Source organism: Brassica rapa, chromosome A03, assembly GCF_000309985.2.
Source record: "Brassica rapa cultivar Chiifu-401-42 chromosome A03, CAAS_Brap_v3.01, whole genome shotgun sequence".
In the NCBI taxonomy this organism is placed as follows: domain Eukaryota; kingdom Viridiplantae; phylum Streptophyta; class Magnoliopsida; order Brassicales; family Brassicaceae; genus Brassica; species Brassica rapa.
In genome coordinates, this window is record NC_024797.2 from 34,953,171 (window position 1) to 34,976,235 (window position 23,065).

The window sequence follows — 23,065 nt, forward strand, 5'->3', positions numbered from 1 at the left end:
CTCTTTCGGTCGTTCTGTGGAATCAAAACAAAATTGGCATCAATATTTATCCATCCTTTTAATTTTATCAAGGTTTCGATGATCCGTCGAATACAACATCAAATTTGAGCTCTCCATCAAGGGATGCAAACGCCATTCTGCAAAGTTTTTTCTTCCTTTCTTCTTCTTTTTTGTGAATGAAAAATCGACATCAAGGGATCAATTCACCGAATCAAAACCGTTCAATCTATCACCAAAGTCAATCGATCTTCTATTTTGAGGTTAGACTCTTTAGATTTTTGATTGTAAACCTTAATATTCTCCGATCAGTCAAATCTAAATCTGTTTCTATATCTTTCTCGTATTGATAGATCTCTCACCTCTACTTATAGATTCCTTCTGTTTGATGTTTACAAAAAAAGTTTAGACAGTAGATGGATATAAAGTTTGGGTTTTGTAGCCTGAGACAAAATTGCAGTTGTTTGGTAGTATAAGATGTAACTAAAATTCTATTGAGGTTGTAGTCATCTCAGAGTTCTAATATATTTGTTATTATGTGCCTATGTCATATATTTGAGTGATTGTCAACAGATATCACCGAGGGGAGAAGGGATTGCAATGGAAAAGATAAGTTTACTCGCTTTTATATATATTTTTAAAAAATTAGGTCGTTCTATTAACTTGTATAATCAGCATTGAGAACCCTTTGTTTATGTTATTGAATAATGGAGTTTTTATTTTTTCTGGACAGGTAGCAATAAGTTTAATCTTATAAAGACATAATCAGGGTAGAAAACAAACCTGAGAAAACATAATCAAAAAGTAAAGTGCTTTCACCAAATATGTATACCCTTCCACGTTACATCAATATATTTCTTACAAACACTCATGATTTTCCTCTTGTTCTGTTTTTGTTTTAAATTATGTATTCTTCTCAACTTACGCTAACAGATCAAACTCATATTTCGTAAAATATTGGTTAGGTTATTGCAGAAGATTGGATAAAGGAGATACTGCAAATTATTTATTGGAATAGTACACAAAACCAAGTTCAAAAATTAAGGTTAGTACTATCTTCAATGTACATGAATTGAGGAACCGTGAAATAAACAGTAGAATCATTATAGGGTTATTGGTTTAGGTAGGTCCAAATACTTAGATTTAATTATGGAATTGACTGCTTTGATATTAAAAGATAGTGATTGTTGCATATCTGGTGTTGGTTTGATGATTTAGTATTGGATGATTTTTTGAAATCTCTTTGATTAAGGATTAGTTTGAGTTGATGATAAACAATATTTTCTTTGGGATCAAAACATGTCTATCAGAAACATGTTATTTGATTTAAGACATCTATTAGGTTCATAGAATAAAGTAGAGCTGCTTGTGTCCGGTAAAACAAAAAAACAAACTGAATTTATTTAGGCTTCAAGTAGGAAATTACTATGAAAAATAAAATCAAATGTAGTCGAGCCAAAACAAAACAGTAGCACGCTGCAACCTAATGAAACAAAACCAAACTCAAACAAAACAGTAGCACTCTGCAAACTAATGAAACAGAACAAACTCGCTTTAGCACACTTCCATCACTCCTCTCTGTTTTCAAGGTTACTGAAAACTTCTTTGAAAACAACATTAGTAGTTTTCCTTTGTGGCTTCCCCTCTTTATCCACAATCAAAACTTTCAAACCTTTCTTCGAGGTAACCCTTGAAATGACAACATAAAGCTGTCGGTGAGAAAATACTAGCCTAGGAAGAAATAATCCCACCTCAGACAATGATTGTCCTTGACTTTTGTTGATGGTTATTGCAAAAGCCACTGCTAAAGTCAATTGTCTTCTACGCTTCTTAAAATGAAGTCTTTTATCTGTTGGAGTGATCAACAATCTTGGAATATAAGCGATTTCACCAACCTTATTACCAGTTAAGATCCTAGCTTCCACCATAAAATCCATAAGTTGAGTTATTTGCATTATTGTTCCATTCATTAAACCTTCGTTAGGATTAATATTCCTAAGCATCATAACACGACAGCCAGTCTTCAATCTTAGACTATGGTTTGGTAGACCAGAAACTTTAATGATGTTTAGGAAGTCCGAACTGAGGGCCTCTTGTTGTCTGAAGCAGTATCAGATGGATCTATACTGTCAGAAGAAGTATAAATCATTTCTTCTCCTGGTGAAAAATAGCGAAATTAGGATGGAATTAGTGTCCATAAAAAAATAATGAACATACATGTAATTAAATAAAACATTTGCCTTACCATCAAGTGTAGATAGCATATGATCGTTAATCATATTCACATCTTCATTAGTTGGACATAAGATTGCTCTCAATTGGAAAAACTTAGGATCTTTAATTCCTCATAGTGAATCAGTTTCTCCATAAATGGCATGACAAATAGTTTATGTAGGATCCTTTGGGTCCATAATTAGAAACTCTTCTAGAATATCAATTAAGGCCTCCCCATCATTAGCCTCTGCTATTTTGTCATCTCCAACAGCCAGAATCCAGTCAGAAAACTCTTTCAAATCTTTTGCCTCTTCATCAGTGATGTTGTTTGCAGAGAATCGCATATTCTTAGTAAGTTTCAGAACCTTGCAATGTTCCCAGAGATATGATGAATTCATGGCAGCCAACACAATCTCAGCCCTACTACCTCCAGTAATCACAGAAAGAACTTGTCGAAAATCACCATCAAACACAATAACCTTCCCACCAAAAGGCTTATTATGGTGATTCCCCATCAGATCCCTTAAACTTCTGTCCAAAGATTCAAAACAATACTTGCTCATCATTGGTACTTCATCCCAAATGATTAGAGACGCCTTGATATACCATGATTTTCACCTGTTTTTATACATGGTATATAAAGGTTTTAAGATGTATTAATCATGTTTTAGAGTCTTTTCAAAGCAAATACAGGTTTATTCACCTGATGGAAGGAAATAAAACTTTTGGGACATTTTGGAATTCTTTTACGCAAGGAAAATCGATCGACGCTTGAAGAGCAATATCGGTCGATCATAATCACTTACCATCGATCGACATACATATATGTGCATCGATCGATACCCAATCACACGGATGAAATCGCAAATTAAAAGATTTCATTTCCCAGAAGATCTATTATTTACAACTTAAGTCCCTAGCCGCCTGTTAGGCTATATGCACTAGGGTTTTGTATCATTTCTAGGCAGACACTTGCAAAAGACCTAGTTTTGGAGAAGGAGCATTTTGGCTACCATTAAGAGAGCTTTGGATTGGAGAGATAGATCTGAGACTGCAAAACAGAGAAGATCTTGAACTCCTTTATTTCTATTACTCTATCTATTTGTGTTCTATGTTTCATTTGAGTTTATTTCACACCATCATGACTTTGTCTCTCATGAATATGTTTGAGTAAATCAATTGTTAGATTTAGGTTTCTCACCATGGTTGAAATTATGTACTGCTAATATGACTATTAAAAAGGTGTTTTGATTGTTCTTTCATTGCTTATGAACTTAATGCTAAAATTAAGATTGATCACCTCCATTTTAGATCTTAGGATCAATTGAGTCCAACTAACCGTTTCCCCTCAATACCTGAACCCATTTGCATGATCTAACTAACTCAGGCGCAACGACAATTGGTCTGAGAAGGTTAGAGAACAAGTTAAACCCGTTCGCAAAGCTCGCTAGAATAACCGTCGATCGACGCAACTATCGTTCTGTCGGTTGATCGTTACAAAGGTGTATCGGTCGATGTACATAATGTCACATCGATCGACACTCTCTCGAGATCAAAATACGACAGTTGAGATCCGAGATCTAGTGAAGATAACTTATCCGGTTAAATCAGTGTTTAGTTCAAGAACCATTAAACCCTTTTACTCTAAACTAAGTGCATACATTTTATACCTGAGAATTGCATGAATCTAGCTGCTTTCCCAATCTTGAAACCACTTCAATTCAATCTATTGAATCACTATTGTTTTCGATTTATCATTTACTGCTTTTAAAACTATTAAAATCTTTTAGTCTGTCTTCATTTCTAATTATTTAAGTCTGTTGAGTAATCCTAGAGTCTCTGTGGATTCGATCCCTAAGTACTACATCTGAACCTCTTTTGATGAGAGTAACACTCTTTAGGATAATTTGAGTGATATCAAATTTGGCGCCGTTGCCGGGGACTCTTTCTTATTACCATTAGATTTAATTTAGAATTTAGTATAGACTTGTTACGAAAATCTTGCTAAAGTTTTCTTTTTTAATCTTTTACTCAGACACAAAGAATGGAGAACATAGAGCGCGACCAACCATCGATCGACGGAGACACGTTTCCATCAAGCGACGATGAGTCAGAAGAATCGACCGATACAGAGCTGCCAACATCGATCAATACCGCCCAGCCGGAAGCAGGTAAGTTTTCTCTTACCAAGCCCGCTAATGAGAAAGTAGTTCAAACTGAACTAAATGGTCAAACGAGCAATGAAACTGGCCAAACTGAACAGGGGACTGAAATCCCTGTTAAGGAAAATTCCACCTTAACTAAAGGTGAAGCTATAAAATTGTCCATACAAGACTACCTTGATCCTGGTAGGACCTATTCCAATAGGTCCGCTATTAAAATACCAGGAGACGATACCAAGAAATCTAAGTTTAACGCAGATTACTACCGTATGGTTCGTCAAAACCCATTCCGTGGATCCCTCCCAGAACCCCCACAAGATCACATTGAAACTTTGGAAGAATTAATACCAGATGAATATGATCGTTGCAAACTATTTTCATTCTCCCTAGAAGGAGAAGCCCTCATTTGGTTAAACTGTTTAGCAACAGGATCACTCACTTGTTGGAAAGAGATTAGAAGAGCTTTCCTTAGAGAATTTTTCACTGGTGAACGCTAGTGGGAAGTAAGAAAGCAAATTTCTACATTTCGCCAAGGTCCACGAGAATCATTTAAAAACGCTTGGGGAAGATTCAGAGGCTATGAACTTGAATGTCCCCATCATGGTTATTCAGAACCACAGCTTCTTAACATCTTTTATGGAGGTGTTAATTTGAGCTATAAAACCACACTCGATACAGCGAGTGATGTAAATTTCATCACTAGGAATCCCGAAGGAGCTAGACGCCTTATCAAGAATATGACAACGGGAAGATCCTATGAAAAGATGGATGAAGAGATAGAAAAAACTACAAGTCCAAAAGACAATTCTGATATAATAGAAATTAAGAATTCCCTTAAATCCCTTCATTCCTTTCTTCAAAACAAACACCGATGTGATATAGCCCAGATCGACGACAACGCTTTTTCTGACACCGATGATTATTCGGACGAAGAAACGAACTGCTCTGATCCCTACTATGTGCTTCATATCGAGAGCTTTACCCAAGCTTATGACACTGCTTTAAAATCACGTACCGGAAGAGAGAGGTTCAATATCAGACAAGCTCTTACTGGCAACCGTAAGACAAAATCGGAGTTTTACCGAAAGATAAATATGGTTTACGGAGAATTGATGGAGAAACCAGATTCTTTAGGAGAACTAATCCGAAAATTAGAAGGTCAAGTAGCTTAGATTGCAACGGCCATAAAGAGAGACGCTGGATGTCTTCCCGGAAGAACTGATCTAAACCCAAGACGTCAAGTCAGTGCCGTAATGCTGTGTAGCGGGAAAAACCTCGCAGCAGATACGAGGAATAACTCAGATGTTGGAAAGCCTGACGACGCCGACAAGACCGGGAAAAGCAACTCTCATCCTATTCTTCTTAACGATCTTGACCCAAATCCATCTCAAAAGAACCGGAAAACCACCGCCGAAAAGGCTAAGGAAAAGGCAATAGACTTAGAACTAGAAGAAGATACGGAGATTGAGGTTGAAATCGATCGACAGTACAGAACTGACGTCGATCGCCCCAAAACACCTACCATCGATCGACAACCTGAAAAACCCGTCGATCGATGGTCTACTCAACCCGAGCCCATAATTGAAAGAGTCTATAGAACTTTACCCCCTTTTCCTCCTAAAATGCAAACTAAGAAATCATTAGAAAATGCAATCTGCAAGAAAGCCTTAGATAGGATTACTGTCGAGATGTCCCTTAGTGATGCTACAAAAATAGCACCTTCGATTAAGAAGTATATAAAGGATATGACATCTCCAAACTATCCAATTGCAGAACATAGTGTGACGATGATTTCAGAAGAAGTAAGTGCTATGATTAAAGGAGAAACTCCAACGAAGAGATCAGATCCTGGTAGTTTCGTCCTAGATTGTAAAATAGAAAAACAAGCGCTTCCCTAGATCATTATGTGACCTCGGCTCTAGCGTGAACCTTATGCCTTACTCTGTTGCAGTGACGTTAGGATATAAAGAGTTTATGCCAACTCCGATCACCCTGGTTTTAGCTGATAGATCTATTAGGGTACCCAAAGGAATTCTCGAAGATGTTCCCATAAAGATTAACGATTGCATCGTGCCTACGGATTTTCTTGTGTTGAAATACAGACAAGAACCCAAAGACCCCCTCATTCTGGGTCGGCCATTCCTAGCTACAGCTGGAGCAATCATTGACGTCAAAGAAAGACGAATTAATTTGAACATAGGGGATATCTCGATGACTTTTGATATGGAAAACTGAGTAAGCGACCCCTAATAGATGACCAGGCCTTCTACGTGGAAAAAGTTTCTGAGGATGAAAGAGACTCTTTCATAAACATGTGTTCAGACAACCCCTTAGAAGATACCCTTAACCACGTGGAAAATGAAGTTTTCAGCATATCAGATAGGAGAGACGATTACATGCGACTAATGGACGCTAGCATCGAAGTTGCGAACGTAGAAGAAAATGACGATTCCGAAGTTGTCATCGATCGATACCTTCAAGATACCGTCGATCGAAAACCTCCCTCGCAATCAAATTGGTCTAAAGATAAAGCACCAAAGGTAGAATTAAAACCTCTACCCAGCGGTCTTAAGTACGCTTACCTTTATGACCAGTCCTACCCTGTTATTATTAACGCCAATCTCACTAGCGGAGAACTTGCTTTATTGCTGAATAAATTACGCAAGTACAGGAAAGCGATCGGGTATTCTCTTGATCACATTCCTGGAATCTCTCTCGATCTTTGCATGCATCAGATTAACTTGGAAGATGACGCTAAACCGTCAATAGAACAGCAAAGGAGATTGAATCCGAATCTAAAAGAAGTAGTTAAAAAGGAAATTATAAAACTCCTTGATGCTGGAGTTATTTACCCTATTTCGGATAGCAAATGGGTAAGCCCCGTACATGTTGTACCCAAAAAGGGAGGTATCACTGTAGTAAAGAATGAAAAGGACGAACTCATTCCGACTCGTACCGTTACTGGTCATCGGCTGTTCATTGATTATAGAAAATTGAATGCCGCTACTAGGAAAGACCATTTTCCCCTTCCCTTTATTGATCAGATGCTGGAGAGATTAGCTAATCACCAGTATTACTGTTTTCTTGATGGATATTCCGGATTTTTCCAAATTCCTATACACCCGGATGATCAAGAAAAGACAACGTTTACATGCCCCTATAGAACTTTCGCATATCGCAGAATGCCATTTGGTCTATGTAACGCCCCCGCTACTTTCCAACGTTGTATGATGTCAATCTTTACGGATATGATCGAGGACTTCATGGAGGTATTCATGGATGATTTTTCAGTCTATGAATCAGATTTTAAGAGTTGCCTCGGCAATATATGCAAAGTATTGGAAAGATGCGAAGAAAAGAACCTTGTCCTAAACTGGGAAAAATGCCATTTCATGGTAAATGATGGAATAGTGTTAGGACATAGGGTTTCCGCTGCTGGAATAGATGTCGATAGAGCTAAGATTGTGACCAGTTTACCTCCACCCAAAACTTTTAAGGACGTACAAAGTTTTCTCGGACACGCCGGATTTTACAGGAGATTTATACTGGACTTCAGCAAAATGGCTAGACCTTTAAATAACCTACTATGCAAGGATATTAAATTCGATTTTACCCCCGAATGCATGAAAGCTTTTGAAGATTTAAAGAAATCCCTTATTACTGCCCCCGTCGTACAAGCCCCCGACTGGAATCTTCCTTTTGAAATCATGTGCGATGCGAGTGATTTTGCAATTGGAGCAGTATTAGGCCAAAGGAAAGATAAAAAGCTACATGCCATTTACTACGCCAGCCGCACGCTTGATGAAGCACAACGGAATTACGCAACAACAGAAAAGGAACTATTAGCTGTAGTTTACGCTTTTGAAAAATTCCGTCAATACTTGATTGGCTCACGAGTGATAGTTCACACTGATCACGCTGCCATCAAATATTTAATGCAAAAGAAAGATGCTAAACCTCGACTCATACGCTGGATTCTACTACTCCAAGAGTTTGACATTGAGATCAACGATAAGAGAGGAGTAGATAATGGAGTCGCTGACCATCTTTTCCGGATAAGGATAGAGGATGATGTCCCTATAGACGATTTCTTTCCCACAGAGAATGTTTCACACATAGATACATCCTTTGTCGGTCAAATATCTCTCACATCTGAAGATCTATCGATCGATGAGAGAGATGGCATATCGGTCGATTCACTTTGTGATATATCGATCGATGACGAGACTGGTGTAATTTCTCATCTCCCCGATAACCAAAATCACGAACCCCCGTTTATTAAAATCAACTTCGGTTTACAAGTTAATGTTTCCGGTGATGAGATTAATCTCACACCTGAGGAATTATCACAACGGGAGGTAAACGCGATCGGTAGAAACTCGGATAACTGACCCTGGTATGCCGACATAGTTAACTATTTGGCAGCTGAGGTCGAGCCAGACGAACTCAAGGGATATATGAGGAAGAAATTTTTCAGAGAAGTAACGCTATCATTGGGACGAACCTTACCTCTATAAGCATTGTTCTGATAGCAAATACAGACGATGCGTATCCGAAGCTGAAATTCGAGACATTATTTACCAATGTCACGGAGCTGATTATGCAGGACATTTCGCTACCTTTAAAACGGTTTCGAAAATTCTCCAAGCAGGATTTTGGTGGCCAACCATTTTTCGCGATGTCCATGCATTTATAATCCAATATGACAGATGCCAAAGACGTGGAAAAATCAGCAAAAGACATGAAATGAAACAGAAGTTCATTCTTGAAGTTGAAGTCTTTGATTGATGGGGTATCGATTTTATGGGACCTTTCCCGTCTTCATATGGAAGCAAATATATACTAGTCGCTGTAGACCACGTATCCAAATGGGTCGAAACAGTAGCTTCACCTACCAATGATGCATCTGTTGTTAGTAAACTCTTCAAGAGTATAATCTTTCCAAGATTTGGAGTTCCAAGAGTAGTCATTAGTGACGGTGGAACTCATTTCATTAACAAAATCTTTGATAGATTTCTTAAAAAGAATGGTGTTCATCATAGAGTAGCTACACCTTACCACCCACAAACTAGTGGACAAGTAGAAGTCTCTCACCGGCAAATTAAGGAAATCTTAGAGAAAACCGTAGGAACCTCTAGAAAAGATTGGTCTAGGAAACTAGATAATGCACTTTGGGCCTACAGGACCGCCTACAAAATGCCGTTAGGAACGACACCATTCCACCTCCTTTATGGCAAATCATGTCATCTACCACTCGAACTGGAACAAAAAGCAGCTTGGACTACCAAACTTTTGAACTTTGATATCAAACCAGCTGGAGAAAGGAGACTCATCCAGCTTAACGAGCTTGATGAAATCAGACATTTAACTTTCGAAAATTCAAAAATCTATAAAGAAAGGACTAAAGCTTATCATGATAAAAAGATCATATCCCGGCACTTCGAGCCGGATGATCAAGTCCTCCTTTATAACTGTCGATTAACTTTATTTCCTGGAAAGCTAAAATCTCGTTGGTCTGGACCCTTCACCGTAACGGACGTTCAACCCTCCAGTGCTATCAACTTACAAAATGATAAAGGCCAGGAATTTACAGTGAATGGCCAACGAGTTAAGCATTATTGGGCAAAACCACCAGCGAAGATGCCCATGGTGTTGTATGAACCTGATAATTAGTTTAATCAGGAAGTCGAGCTAAAGACTTAAAAATTAAGCGCTGAATGGGAGGCAACCCATTTTTTTGTTTATAAAAAATAAATATAATAATTTAAATCATTAGTTAAAATTAATAAATTATATTTACTAGTAAGTAATAGTAATTTCCGTATTTCTTAATATTAGCATTATTTAGAAAAATTAGAAATTAGAATCTGTCTTTAAAGAAGACGTCGATCGACGAGGCATTACTGCCATCGATCGATGCGGGCATATCGACGGTTTTAACACTAATTTCACTCGATATCAGCCCACTTCCTCTTCCACACTCACAAACGAAACCGAAAACAAAAACACCCATTTTCTCTCTCGATTCTTGACGGATTTTGTCCGTTCTTCGCCTAATTCCACTCGATTTTTCACTTTGTAATTGTTAAATCCACTCCCGAAATCAACATTCACGGTATGCACTCGAAATTTTCAATTTTTCAAAAAATTAGGGTTTTCGTTTTGAGTTGGATTAGAACGCTTGATTTAGTGTGATTGAGAGATGTTTTTGTAGTTCATATTGCTTATCTAAAGTTCGGTTTGTGATTTCCATGCCTTTTGATTCGTATAAACGCGATTCGGAGTTGAGTGATTTTGCAGGTTTTGCGATTCGACATCGGTCGATATGAACTTGTTCGCATCGACCGATGCTCTCTTGTCCGATTATTCCGACACGACGATATCGATCGATGTTCAGTACAACCCATCGATCGATATTACATTTTATCGACAATGCTAACCTTCTTTTCTTCTTGGTTTCAGATGAGCAGCTCAGAGACAGACGCACGAAACAGATAACTTAGGTCGAAAAGGAGGTTCGACGAGACTAGCAGCTCCTCCAACCCACAGCGTCACACATGTCCTTGCGCCGAAAACACACCATTCGATGTCCCGGGCTATAATGATCCTCAGGCAGCGATCAACAGCAACGAGTGCCGTCAGCGTCCTCTGCCCGATAATTGGGACGATTACGACAGCCTCTTCTACAATGCCTGGCTAGGAGTCTCTATCGAGCCCACCAAATTCCTCGACCGACCCATCCTGAAGAAGCTCGGGATCGAGGGAGATGTTAAGGACATTATCACACAGCTAGGACTATGTACCATGCCCTCTCGCGCTTACGACCTCTACCCCGATGTCGTCCGCCAGTTCATGGCCACCGTCAAGGTCACCTACAGGACTTCAGCTGCGAGGGTAGCAGGAGATGGCACTTTGACCTTCTTCGCCAGAGGGACACGCTACAGGATCCCTATCTCCGAGCTCTGCCGCATCTACGGTTTCGATGAGAGCATCGCCTCCTACACGGTCCCACCCTTCACACACCTCGACGGATTCTGGGACATCGTCGGCACAGGAGTTTGGGACACGAACAGGGCCGTGCTATCAGACATCCGCCATCCTGCACTTCGCTACTTCCTACGGCTCCTTGCAAACACACTGGTTTGCAAGATGGAGCCCAACAAGGTCAGGATAAAGGAGCTCACACTACTTTTCTGCACAGTGAACGGCATGGTGGATTTGGTTGAGTTGGACGAGGACGGCGAGGTAAGCCCGCCGAACCTCGGAGCTGTCTTTGCCGCGCACTTGGTGGAGCTGAAGAAGAAGCCCTTCACCAACAAGGGTAAGAACAAGAAGGAGACAGTTGGGAGTCTTCTGACCCCGATTTTTCAGTATCTCGGCATCCGCCTCGACTCTCACTCTGCCGACCGCGACCACGCCTTCCTCGACGAGCAGCACTTGGTGCACTCGCTATGGCTCGAGGAAGGGAAACTCTGGCGCTTCAGGATCCGCGATGAGCATCGCCTTCTACCCCTACCAGATAGGATGATCACTGACTTCGGCAACAACGTGGAGCAGCTTCGATGCATGCCAGACGAGGCATTCCTCCGCAACCCGCGGAACATGTCACGCCGACCTCCCAGCATTCGCCATACCAGAGCTCAGGACCCACAGGCACCTCCTCTCCCCAACTTCCCGAACATACCGGACATCCCTATGCACGACCAGGGAGACTTTCAGAGGTTCGTGGTGGACGCTCTTCAGGCCATCTGGGCTAGAGTGTCTTGTCGGAGCAGGAGAGCCACAGGAGCGCAGGCACCAGCACCAGTAGCACGCAGAGACCCTTCCCCAGAGGACGATGAGGCGACTGATGAGGACACCGACTAGTCCTCACATCTCTATCTCTTCTCCTCTTATTATGAACTTGTTTATTTATTTTCTGAACTTGTAGGATTTATGTTTTTAAACTTATATTTTATGTTTGAGGATGCTTATTATTTCTTATGCTTGGTTGTCTAACAGAGCTAACATTAGGCAACGAACTTCGAGTTTGACTCCAAGCACATGCAAAAAATTTTGTGCTTCGCCATCGATCGATATGGAGAGTATTACATCGGTCGATTCTGGGCGAGTAACATCGATCGATATGGAGAGGATTACATCGATCGATGTGTAGTACGGATAGGTACTTCATTCTCACTCTAACATTCTCAAACATCTAACTTGATTTTAACCTACCCCTGGACACTTTGCACCGAGTCGGTGCAATTTAAGTCTGGGGGAGGTAGTTACTAACACCACTGTCTTAAGTTTTTGTCAAAAATCTTTTCAAAAATAATTTTATTGAGTCAAGAAGGGGATTATGAACTAATGATTTCTACTTGAATGTCTAACCACTTTCTAGCACCATTCTAGATTTACTGACTGCAGATAATACTATAGATGCTAAAGTGGATCAACCAGTCAACTATACACACTTGCTAGCTTGTTAGAAAGAACCGAAGCTAACCTCCAACACTAACCTGACTTCACTACTTGTCTTGGGGCTTGGTATACATGGGATAGGATTTTTCAGACAAGTCTGGAAGGTAACGCCTGGTTTAGATTATTTATCACATTTTCTCTCTCTAAATTTCGACCCTAGATTAGTTAGTGAGTACACCAAAAAATAATAATAATAATAATATAAGATCCATTGTTTAATTAGGATGAGTCTGAACAGGACTTGGTGGCTAAAACCATTAAGGCTTGATTCATAAAAGACTCCAATAAAAGAGTTCGAAACGGGACTTGGACGCAATCTTCAAGGCTCGCTTTCGCAAGGAACTCTTGGATATAGGTCAAAAAGAAATGAACAGAACTTGGTGGCAACCACCATTAAGTTTTGATTCATGGAAGCCTGTCCAATCTTGGTCACTGATCCTGCAATGGAAGCAGATTTTGACTCAATAGAGAAATTTAGAGAGAGAGAAACTAGGAACTAACTTTTACCTCCAGCTCCAGATACTTGTCTGAAATCCTTGCATCCTGTGATCGATACTCCCAAGGTAAAGCCTACACTTTTTACATTAAGAAATGAGGTTGGTTGAGGAGATTGATAATAAGATTAGTTAAGATTGTTGGCTAGATGATTTTGGTTGCTAAGTTAGGATACTGCATAATGCATAATGTATATCTGTAAGAAGGAACCTTAGATGTGGAATGCAATATTATAGAGGTGATAATTTCAATGTTTCAAATTTGTGAGTCCCTGATGTTTTCAACCCTCTTCCAGAGAGATTGTCCGTTGGTTTAACTTGAGGACAAGTCAAAAGATAAGTCTGGAGGAGTTGATATGCCATGATTTCCACCCGTTTTTATACATGGTATATAAAGGTTTTAAGATGTATTAATCATGTTTTAGAGTCTTTTCAAAGCTAATACAGGTTTATTCACCTGATGGAAGGAAATGATACTTTTGGGACATTTTGGAATGCTTTTACGCAAAGAAAATCGATCGACGCTTGAAGAGAAATATCGGTCGATCATAATCACTTACCATCGATCGACATAAATATATGTGCATCGATCGATACCCAGTCACACGGATGAAATCGCAAATTAAAAGATTTCATTTCCCAGAAGATCTATTATTTACAACTTAAGTCCCTAGCCACCTGTTAGGCTATATGTACTAGGGTTTTGTATCATTTCTAGGCAGACACTTGCAAAAGACCTAGTGTTGGAGTAGGAGCATTTTGGCTACCATTAGGAGCGCTTAGGATTGGAGAGATAGATCTGAGACTGCAAAACAGAGAAGATCTTGAACTCCTTTATTTCTATTACTCTATCTATTTGTGTTTGATACCACTCAAATTACCCTAAGGAGTGTTACTGTCATCAAAAGAGGTTCAGATGTAGTACTTAGGGATCGAATCCACAAGGAGGTAGAGAACAATTAAATCTAGTGTTTATTAATTCTAAAGGTTGTAATGTTTTAAATAAAATAGCAATAGTAACTAGCGAGTAAATGATAAATGTAACTTAGGTTGGAAATGATATTAGATGCAGGGCCACTATTAAGGTGTTGGAGATTATAATTCCTATAGATGTCTTACTGTTGCATGCATGATATATTAAAGCTCATTCGCTTAACTCAGTGATAAGCTGTCGCATGTACCACTGGTTAACAGACTAGATCTTGTGTCTAACCGGTTAGATGCAGACACAAGAGAGTGTCGATCGATAGTCTATTAAGACGTCGACCAATACACTTTTGCCAACATCAATCGATTGTCAGTTGAGGACATCGATCGATGGGTTCTAGCCAGGCCTATGCGCGAGTATGAAAATGCTCTACTTAGATTCTAAATTGGCGGTTAGCCCCCTCTAGCAATCCTAGTATGATAGATAGATGTCAGGATGGGATAACAAGGGTGCTTGAATATGCAATCCTATGATCATGTTCTAGTTAGCTAGGCTAAAACAAGCAATGAGTACAAATCTATCATGAATATCACAACAAGCCAGATCTATAGTTTGGGGCTAATCCCACAAACCTATCTGAACCCTGGATCTAACAGTTGAACTACTCAGACATAGCGAAGCAATTCATATCAATGGGTAAATAGAAACTCATAGAATAGATGATAAAGAAATGAAACAAGGAGTCCAATCACAAGTGATCTTCTCTCCCAAATGAAACTTGTAACAAAACTAGGTCTAGAAAAGAAAAAGCTCTCTCTGCGCTCAAACACTTAGGCAGTATATATTCTACTAGGTTAAAAACTCGTCAGGGCATTTTGGTAATTTGGCTTGGCCTTGGTTTTTAAGTCTGCTGAATCCAAAATGTTGCGTCTGGTGTCTCGACATCGATCAACGGTACATGTGTACATCGATCGATATTGATCTTCATCTGTCAAGGCATTTCCTGATATCGATCGTCAGCACTGATGCGAATCGATCGATTATTCTTCCTCTCGTCGACCTCTAAGTGGTCAGCTCGGGTGAAATGTCCTTTATGCTCCAAAATGCTCCAAAGTCATAGCTTTACTCCGAAATGCACCTGAACCTGAAAACATACCTAGAAGAGTAGAAAACATAGATATATATATAGTAAAATAGTAATATACCCATGGATAAAAATAGGTCAAATCCAGGGTATATCAACTCCCCCAGACTTACCCTTTTGCTTGTCCTCAAGCAAAACAAACAGGCAGTCTCTCTGAAAGAGGTTTGAAAATATTTGGGAACTTAAGATTTAAAAAACATAGAAATCTTTCCTCAACAATTTTGCAACCACATTTAAACAGTCCTAATCACAAAAGCACACTATGCAATATCCTAGCTTACCAACCATTTCTAACATAACACAACTCATCAATTCACGTCTGACATCCCCTCTACTGATTTCATTTCTTAGCATAAATATAAAGTGAATGCTTTACCTTGGGAGTATCGATCACAGGATGCAAGGATTTCAGACAGGTTTCTGGAGCTGCAGGTAAAAGTTAGTTCCTAGTTTCTCTCTCTCTAAATTTCTCTCTTGAGTCAAAGTCTGCTTCGATTGCAGGATCAGTGACCAAGATTGGACAGGCTTCCATGAATCAAAACTTAATGGTAGTTGCCACCAAGTTCTGTTCACTTCTTTTTGACCTATAACCAAGAGTTCTTTGCGAAAGCGAGCCTTGAAGATTGCCGCCTCCAAGTCCCGTTTCGAACTCTTTTATTTGAGTCTTTATGAATCAAGCCTTAATGATTTTAGCCACCAAGTCCTGTTCAGACTCATCCTAATTAAACAATAGATCTTTCTTATATTTTTTTATTATTTATTATTATATATATATATATATTTTTTTAATAATAGAACTAATCTAGGGTCGAAATCTAGAGAGAGAAAATGTGATAAATAATCTAAAACCAGGCGTTACCTTCCAGACCTATCTGAAGAATCCGATCCCTTGTATACCAAGCCCCAAGATAAGCGGTTATGTCAGGTTTAGTGTTGGAAATCAGCTTTGGTTACTTCATACGGTTCAAGGCAAGTGTGTAGTTGATAGGTTGATCTGCTTTAGCATCTTTAGTGCTATCTGCAATCAGTAAATCTAAAATGGTGCTAAAGATTGGTTAGATATTCATGTTTAAACCAGTATAAGATTATAGTCCCTATTTTCGATAGCTAAGCATAATTTATTTGAAATTCCTTTTTACGTAAGAATAAAATAAATTATATCAGTAAATCTCCCCCAGACTGAAATTACACTGTCCCAGTGTAACTCAGCCGGAGTTATGATGAAAAGTGTATAATGTACGAAATGTAACAAGTAGGTAGGATACATCTGACCGTGTTAGATATCGATCGATGGGTAAGTGTTACATTGATCGTCGTGTGGTTGCCTATGTCGAACGATGTCGACGTCTCGTCGTCGGTCGATATAAAGGTCTTCCTACTTGGGTCTCCTAAATCTGAAAGAAATAAGACGAAAGAAATTAAATGCTAGCTAATAAAACCAAAGTAAAATACCTAATAGTGGGTTGCCTCCCACTCAGCGCTTGGTTATAGTCATTTAGTTTGAATGTGGTAGTGATTGGCTATTGGGTGGAGAAGCAGTTGCTTCTTGGAAAGCAAGCATCCACGTCATCTCTGCGCATTCTGGACCAAGATGCAATGAAACTTCTTGTGGCCTCATCATTTCTCGTCCATTTGTCATCCATCTTCCCAAGTACATTGTAGATGTTCTGTAGCCTTTCTTGAATGTTGTCAATGCTGACCTGGTGCCAGCCTATGTTGTCATAGGCGTAAGCTGAAAGATCTGTCAGTTCCTTTTGCATTGACTCCACTGTCTTGTGTATCAGCTGCTCGCCGATTGTTGTAGACTCGGCGATCGATGCGATTATGTGATTCTCAGTGAGTTGTCGTTGATCAATTTTGCCTTTGTCCTGTCGAACGATGCTGATATCTGATGTTGAGCTGCGAGTTGCCTCTGAATGGCTTACACTTCTTTCTGTAGCCATTCTGCGTGGTTGTCTAGTCCACTGATTTTGTTGTCGAATGGGAAGTAGATGTCATCGCAGCGTTTGTCAAGTCGTTCCTCCATGTTGTCTAGAGCAGTGTAGATCTTGGATGTGATCTTGTCAACTTCTGCTGCTGTGTAAGGAAGTAACTCCACAGGTTTCCTGCCATCGATCCAGGGTCCTCTTAACTCCACAAGTAATTGACTAGACAATTTGTTTAAATCTATCCTGACTGGTGATATAAAACGGTCATGCATATCCTCGTAAGTCCTCAGCCTCTCATTCATTGCTGTGACTTTGGCGTCGAGCGATGTGAAGGTGCACATGTCGATCGATGTGGCTGGATGTTGGTCCTTCTTGCAAATGGTGTCCAGGTCTTGCTGTAGTAGCTCGATTTTGGTGCTTAGCCAGTCCACGTTGTTGTTGAGAGGGCAGTAAACGTCGTTTATTCTTGTGTCGATGTATGAGACTTCCCATTCATCCCTGTGTTGTGTTGAACATCGCGGTTCTGCAAGGGTTTGAGCTGTGGTAAGACTGACGTCGATCGATTTTGCACATGGTGCGTCGATCGATGCTGAGGTCGTAGCTTCCTTCTCAAATTGCTGACGTAAACTATCAATTTATGTCCTCATTTCTGCCATAAATCTGAAAAGCTCATTGTAGCCTCTATTTAAAGGCTGATGTGTTTCATCTATCAGTGTTTTGAGCTCCTCTCCCAGTTTCTCCTGAGCTCCACAAATACCAAACACCATTTCATCGATTTCTTCTTTGGTGTAGAATTCTGGTGCCAGTCTTGCGAGTGTGAAGGAAGTGGCATGTTCTGGAAGACAGATGTGGCTCTCTTCAAAAAGAAATGTTCTTTCCAGTATTTTTCTGATGTTGTCCTTTGTGACAGGTATCATCTCACCAGCTGCGCTTCGTGCGTGTCCACGCTCATCTCTGTAGACTCCATATTCGTCCCTTTGTTCCCAAGTGAACTTTCTGGCTCCATACATGTCGAAAGCGCGCCTCCCACATTCATAGTGTCTGTCGATCAACGTCGGATTGTCCATATCGATCGACGTTGGTGTTACCCTGTCGATCGATGTCTCCATGATACTGTTGATCGATGCTTGCCCTTTTGGGTGGCGTGATAGATCTGGGTTGGTTTCTGTTGTGGTGACTCCTGCGTGGTTATTGGGATCTGTTAGAATGACGTCTGGAGTGCCACGTTGCTGTGAGAATAGGTTGTCGGGTCCATTGGTTACTTGAAGGATGTCTGCTATGTCCTCTCTGGACACTTGTAAAATCCTTCCATCCATTGCATGTGCGTTGCCATCTGTATCCCCGAAAATACCAAATTCATCAGGTGTTAGAAAACCGTAATCAATGTTTGCATAATTATTCTTTTTAGAAATAGAGAGATTAGGGTCTAGAGTAGTATTGATCGACGTAGATACAGATACATCGATCGATGGCAGAGTAATTTCTGCAGAATTTGTGTTCTTGAGATGATTGCTCTTCATGGATTTTTCTGTTGATGTAGAAGGAAGAGTGTTCATCTTATTTGCTTGTGTGTTTGCTCTAATATGTGTAGGTGGTTTTGGGGGTGCAAAACGATTTATATAGGTATCTGTAAACCTAGTTAGGGAGGGAATATTCTCCTGCTCCTGAGTTTTCGCTGCGGTGCGAATATCGATCGATGTTCCTTTACTGGTGTCGATCGATGTGAGCGGTTGTTTTGCTGGACGAGGGTGGGGATCGACCGATGTGGATTTCACAGCGTCGAACGATGTTGGAAAAGTGTTGGTGAAGTTGTGTGTTTCAAGTCTTTCATCCTGCAAAGACATTTCTATTGCACGTTCTTTCCAGTAATCCTCATCGTATTCCTCGGTATGTTCCTCATGAGGTGAAGTAATTACAGTGTCAACTGCAAAACTTTCGTGGAAACCACTGTCTGCCCAACTGCCTATGGAATAATCATCATGTCCTCTCCTGGTTGGAGGTTGGAAGGCAAAATGTTGGTAGCAATGATTAGGTGAAGCGAAATGGTCAAGTGGGTGCATTACGTCGAGTTATGTATTGTTGTGGTCATCGGTCACCATTGACACATTGGAATCGATTGATGGAAAGGTTGTGGTGTCGATCGATCCCGAGTACTCTGTTTCGTACTCCGATTCATACTCTGCTCCACAGTGGCATGCGCCAATGAAGCCGAGTTCTTTCCCATAATCCACAGAATTAATTACCTTTCTCTTAGGTCGGATGGGATCGTAGTGGATGTTTGGGTCTATGAGCGTTAGACACAATTTGTTTTTGTTCATGTCACATACAGCTCCTACTGTAGCTAGGAAGGATCTTCCAAGCAGAAGTGAAGAGTTCCAGTTAATCTCGATGTCTAAAACATGAAAATCTACAGGGACAAGGGCATTACCAATCAGCACCTCCAGATCTCTTATGATGCCTCCGGATCGTTTCTCTTAAAGATCCACGAAGGTGAAGGATTCTGTTGAGGGTTCGATGGTCAAACCAAGCTGGTCCGCCATGATCCGAGGGAGGATACTAACCGATGCTCATGTGTCACACATTGAATGGGGAAATTCAACACCCTTGACTATGCATGGTATTGCAAACTTCCCAAGATCACTCTTCTTCGTCAATGTGATCATGTGTTTCATCTTTCCTCTGACTTGATGAAACATTCTCCTAATGTCCTCCTCAGTTACCTTTGTTTCTCTGAAGAATATCCACAACCGGTGTGTGAAATAAGCTTCATCAAAAGGTTTTTCGATTGGGATTCTGAGGACTCGTTTAGTGAAACCATCCATCTCCTTACCGTTAGCTTCCCTCTTAAGGTTTTTAGGAATCTTCTCCTTCCTTTTCCTTAACCTTCTCCCTTCAGATTCTTGTTCCTCTTGAACAGGTTTTGTTGAACTATTTAAAGGGTTGGGTGTTGGTTCGGGTGGGTTTGCTAATGGTTTAGGTGGTGGTTTGAGTGCATTGATGTAATCATTATCGATTGAGGGCAACCGCACTCGGTATGTTAGAGGTGCATGTCGATCGATGGGAGGTGTGTTGTGACGGGCGACGTCGGACTCACTCTGTCGATCGATGGTTGAGTTAACCGATCGATCGATTTTTTCATAGAAAGGGGAGGGTGGGTGAGGATGCTTAGCTGCGAATTCTTCATGAGTTAGAATTCGAACCGCATTGCATTCAGTCGAATCGGCAGACGACGTCGATCGATGTCTGGAGTAATCCGTCTATCGATCTTCATCATGGTCTGTCGATCGATGCGAGTTCATCGACATCGGTCGACACCATTGGGATCCGCCGAGACTCATGGAGCTTTCGACTTCGAAATCCCCTTCCTCAAGGTTTTCATTTCTCACCACTTGCCAAAATTCATCATCTATGATGGCATTTACGTGGTGTTTCCCTTTGTCGGCTCCTGCTTCTCTAGCAAAAGCTTCTTTCCTCTTAATAGTCTCGCCCGTCTGAATTACTTGGGTTTCAAGTTTTCTCACCTGAGTCCCTAAGGTCTCGATTTTGGTGTTCAGATTGTTGTAGGCAGAGTCTATCTTACCGTTGAAATCCACAGTGATTTGTTGTTGTCCCAACAATACTCGATTAAACATTTCTTCGATCTTGCTTTCCTGAGTTTGGGGTCGTGGATTTTGATAGTAAAAGTTCGAGTAGCTCTTGCTGTTGTTGAAGGGTTTTTGAAATTGTGAACTTTGGTTACTTCTTTGGCCATTTCCAAAGAAGTTTATGTTTCCGCCCTGGTTTCCAAATTTTTGGAATCCGGTACCTCCGATGTAGTTCACATCTTCTTCTCCTTCGGTATCTGCTACTTCTCCTTCAGCTGAACATACTTGCTTCCTACGAAGTTCGTGCACCACATCTTACTTAGCTCTTACTTCGTCCATTTGTTCCTTCCCGATAGAGGCTACAGACTTCTTCCGTTCAGAGTCAGTGTTTTTGGTGCTGCTGCTGTTAGCAAGGTTTTTGATAAGTCTCACAGCTTCCAACGGGTTCCGAGTAGTGAAGTTTCCTTCACTCGCCGTATCAAGAGCCATTTGATACTATAAGGCGAGACCTCGGAAGAAAGTGCTTAGCAGCTGCACTTCATTAAATCCATGGTGTGGACAGTCTCGCTGGAAAAACCTAAATCTAATCCACGCATCTTTGAAGGACTCTCCAGCCTTCTGCGAGAATGTGGAAATTTTGTTCCAAAGTTCTTCAGTGCGTGCCTCATCGAAGAAGTTTCGTAAGAAATCATTCTTGATGTCGCTCCAGGATGTTAAAGATCCTGTGGGTTGCTGCCTAAGCCAGTGCATCGCTTCTCCATTCAGCGTGTATCTGAAGAGCTTGCATAGCAGGTAATCTTCGGGGACTCCTTCCATTCGAATGGCAGCAATCAGATCCTCGAACCGTTCCAAATGGTCCATAGGATGCTCGTGCGGTAACCCAGAGTAGGGTATCTGCGACACGAGAGTGTAGTATTGAGGCTTCAGCTCGAAATTCTGCTTCTGGATCTCCGGAAGTCGAATCGCTGATCTGTTGGAATAGTACTCATCTGGGCGATTGTAGTCGGCCAGTGGTTTCGATCGAGCCTCCTCATCTACAGGTTAAGCAGCTCCTGTAGCATCAGCATCAGGGATTACAGTTCCCTGAGCATCTATTTTCTGACCTGTTGCATTACGCAGATGACCGGCCTGGTCATACAGGTTTCCGTTCTCATCCTGAGTTAGAATAATAATGTTTACCATTTTTGACGACACGTTATCGATCGACGTACACGGTGTAGTATCGATCGTTGTCGGACGACTGGGATTGATCGACGACGACGGTTTGGTGTCGGTCGACGGTTGGTTGTGCGTATCGATCGACGACGAAGTGGTTGCGTCGAGCGATGTGAACGTTGACCTCTACGGATGGTGCGTTCCAAATGAACAGGATCGTCTGAGAACAGCAAGTCTTTCTCCTTGTTGCTTATGGTACCGCTGGGCATGCACCTGAAAAGACAAGGAAAAGAAAGATTATTAGAAAAGGGGGTAAAGAAAAGAATAAGAACTAATAAAACTAAATCTAATGGCGATCAAAGCTCCCCGGTAACGGCGCCAAATTTGATACCACTCAAATTACCCTAAGGAGTGTTACTCTCATCAAAAGAGGTTCAGATATAGTACTTAGGGATCGAATCCACAAGGAGCTAGGGAACAATAAAATCTAGTGTTTATTAATTCTAAAGGTTGTAATGTTTTAAATAAAATAGCAATAGTAACTAGCGAGTAAATGATAAATGTAACTTAGGTTGGAAATGATATTAGATGCAGGACCACTATTCAGGTGTTGGAGATTATAATTCCTATAGATGCCTAACTGTGGCATGCATGATATATTAGAGCTCATTCGCTTAACTCAGTGATCAGCTGTCGCATGTACCACTGGTTAACAGACTAGATCTTGTGTCTCACCGGTTAGATGCAGACACATGAGAGTGTCGATCGATAGTCTATTAAGATGTCGACCGATACACTTTTGCCAACATCGATCGATTGTCAGTTGAGGACGTCGATCGATGGGTTCTAGCCAGGCCTATGCACGAGTATGAAAATTCTCTACTAAGATTCTAAATTGGCCGTTAGCCCTCTCTAGCAATCCTAGTATGATAGATAGATGTCAGGATGGGATAACAAGGGTGCTTGAATATGCAATCCTATGATCATGTTCTAGTT

General features: G+C 40.7%; 2 protein-coding genes, 1 non-coding gene and 1 pseudogene across 5 annotated transcripts in view; 3 read left to right on the plus strand and 1 right to left on the minus strand.

The window, feature by feature from the left end:
- On the plus strand, positions 1-12,356 carry LOC103848275. 3 transcript variants are annotated; one of them, XM_033288232.1, is made up of 5 exons: positions 8-260; positions 571-801; positions 963-1,042; positions 4,247-4,382; positions 10,836-12,356. In XM_033288232.1, exon 5 carries the CDS (start codon positions 11,178-11,180, stop codon positions 12,237-12,239), a length of 1,062 nt encoding a protein of 353 aa, XP_033144123.1. In that variant the 5' UTR covers positions 8-260; positions 571-801; positions 963-1,042; positions 4,247-4,382; positions 10,836-11,177; the 3' UTR covers positions 12,240-12,356. The 3 variants fall into 3 exon arrangements, with proteins under 3 accessions (XP_033144125.1, XP_033144123.1, XP_033144124.1); XM_033288234.1 differs by lacking the exon at positions 4,247-4,382 and having other exon boundaries at positions 1-260; positions 571-823; XM_033288233.1 differs by lacking the exon at positions 4,247-4,382.
- Positions 1,054-23,065, minus strand: part of LOC117132693 — a 27,635-nt pseudogene continuing 5,623 nt past the window's right edge.
- The window catches only part of LOC103848277, a 38,928-nt gene continuing 28,109 nt past the window's right edge, over positions 12,247-23,065 (plus strand). The window contains exon 1 of the mRNA XM_033288221.1: positions 12,247-12,537. The gene's annotated coding sequence lies outside the window, so the exon portion shown is untranslated. The remainder of the gene's footprint in view (positions 12,538-23,065) is intronic.
- Positions 21,459-21,565, plus strand: LOC117133164. The gene has a single exon (XR_004457005.1). It is a non-coding gene; the product is annotated as a small nucleolar RNA R71 (small nucleolar RNA).

Excerpts from the sequence above, each read along its gene's own strand:
- LOC103848275 (XM_033288234.1), top strand. The coding sequence starts at position 11,178 with ATGCCCTCTCGCGCTTACGACCTCTACCCCGATGTCGTCCGCCAGTTC.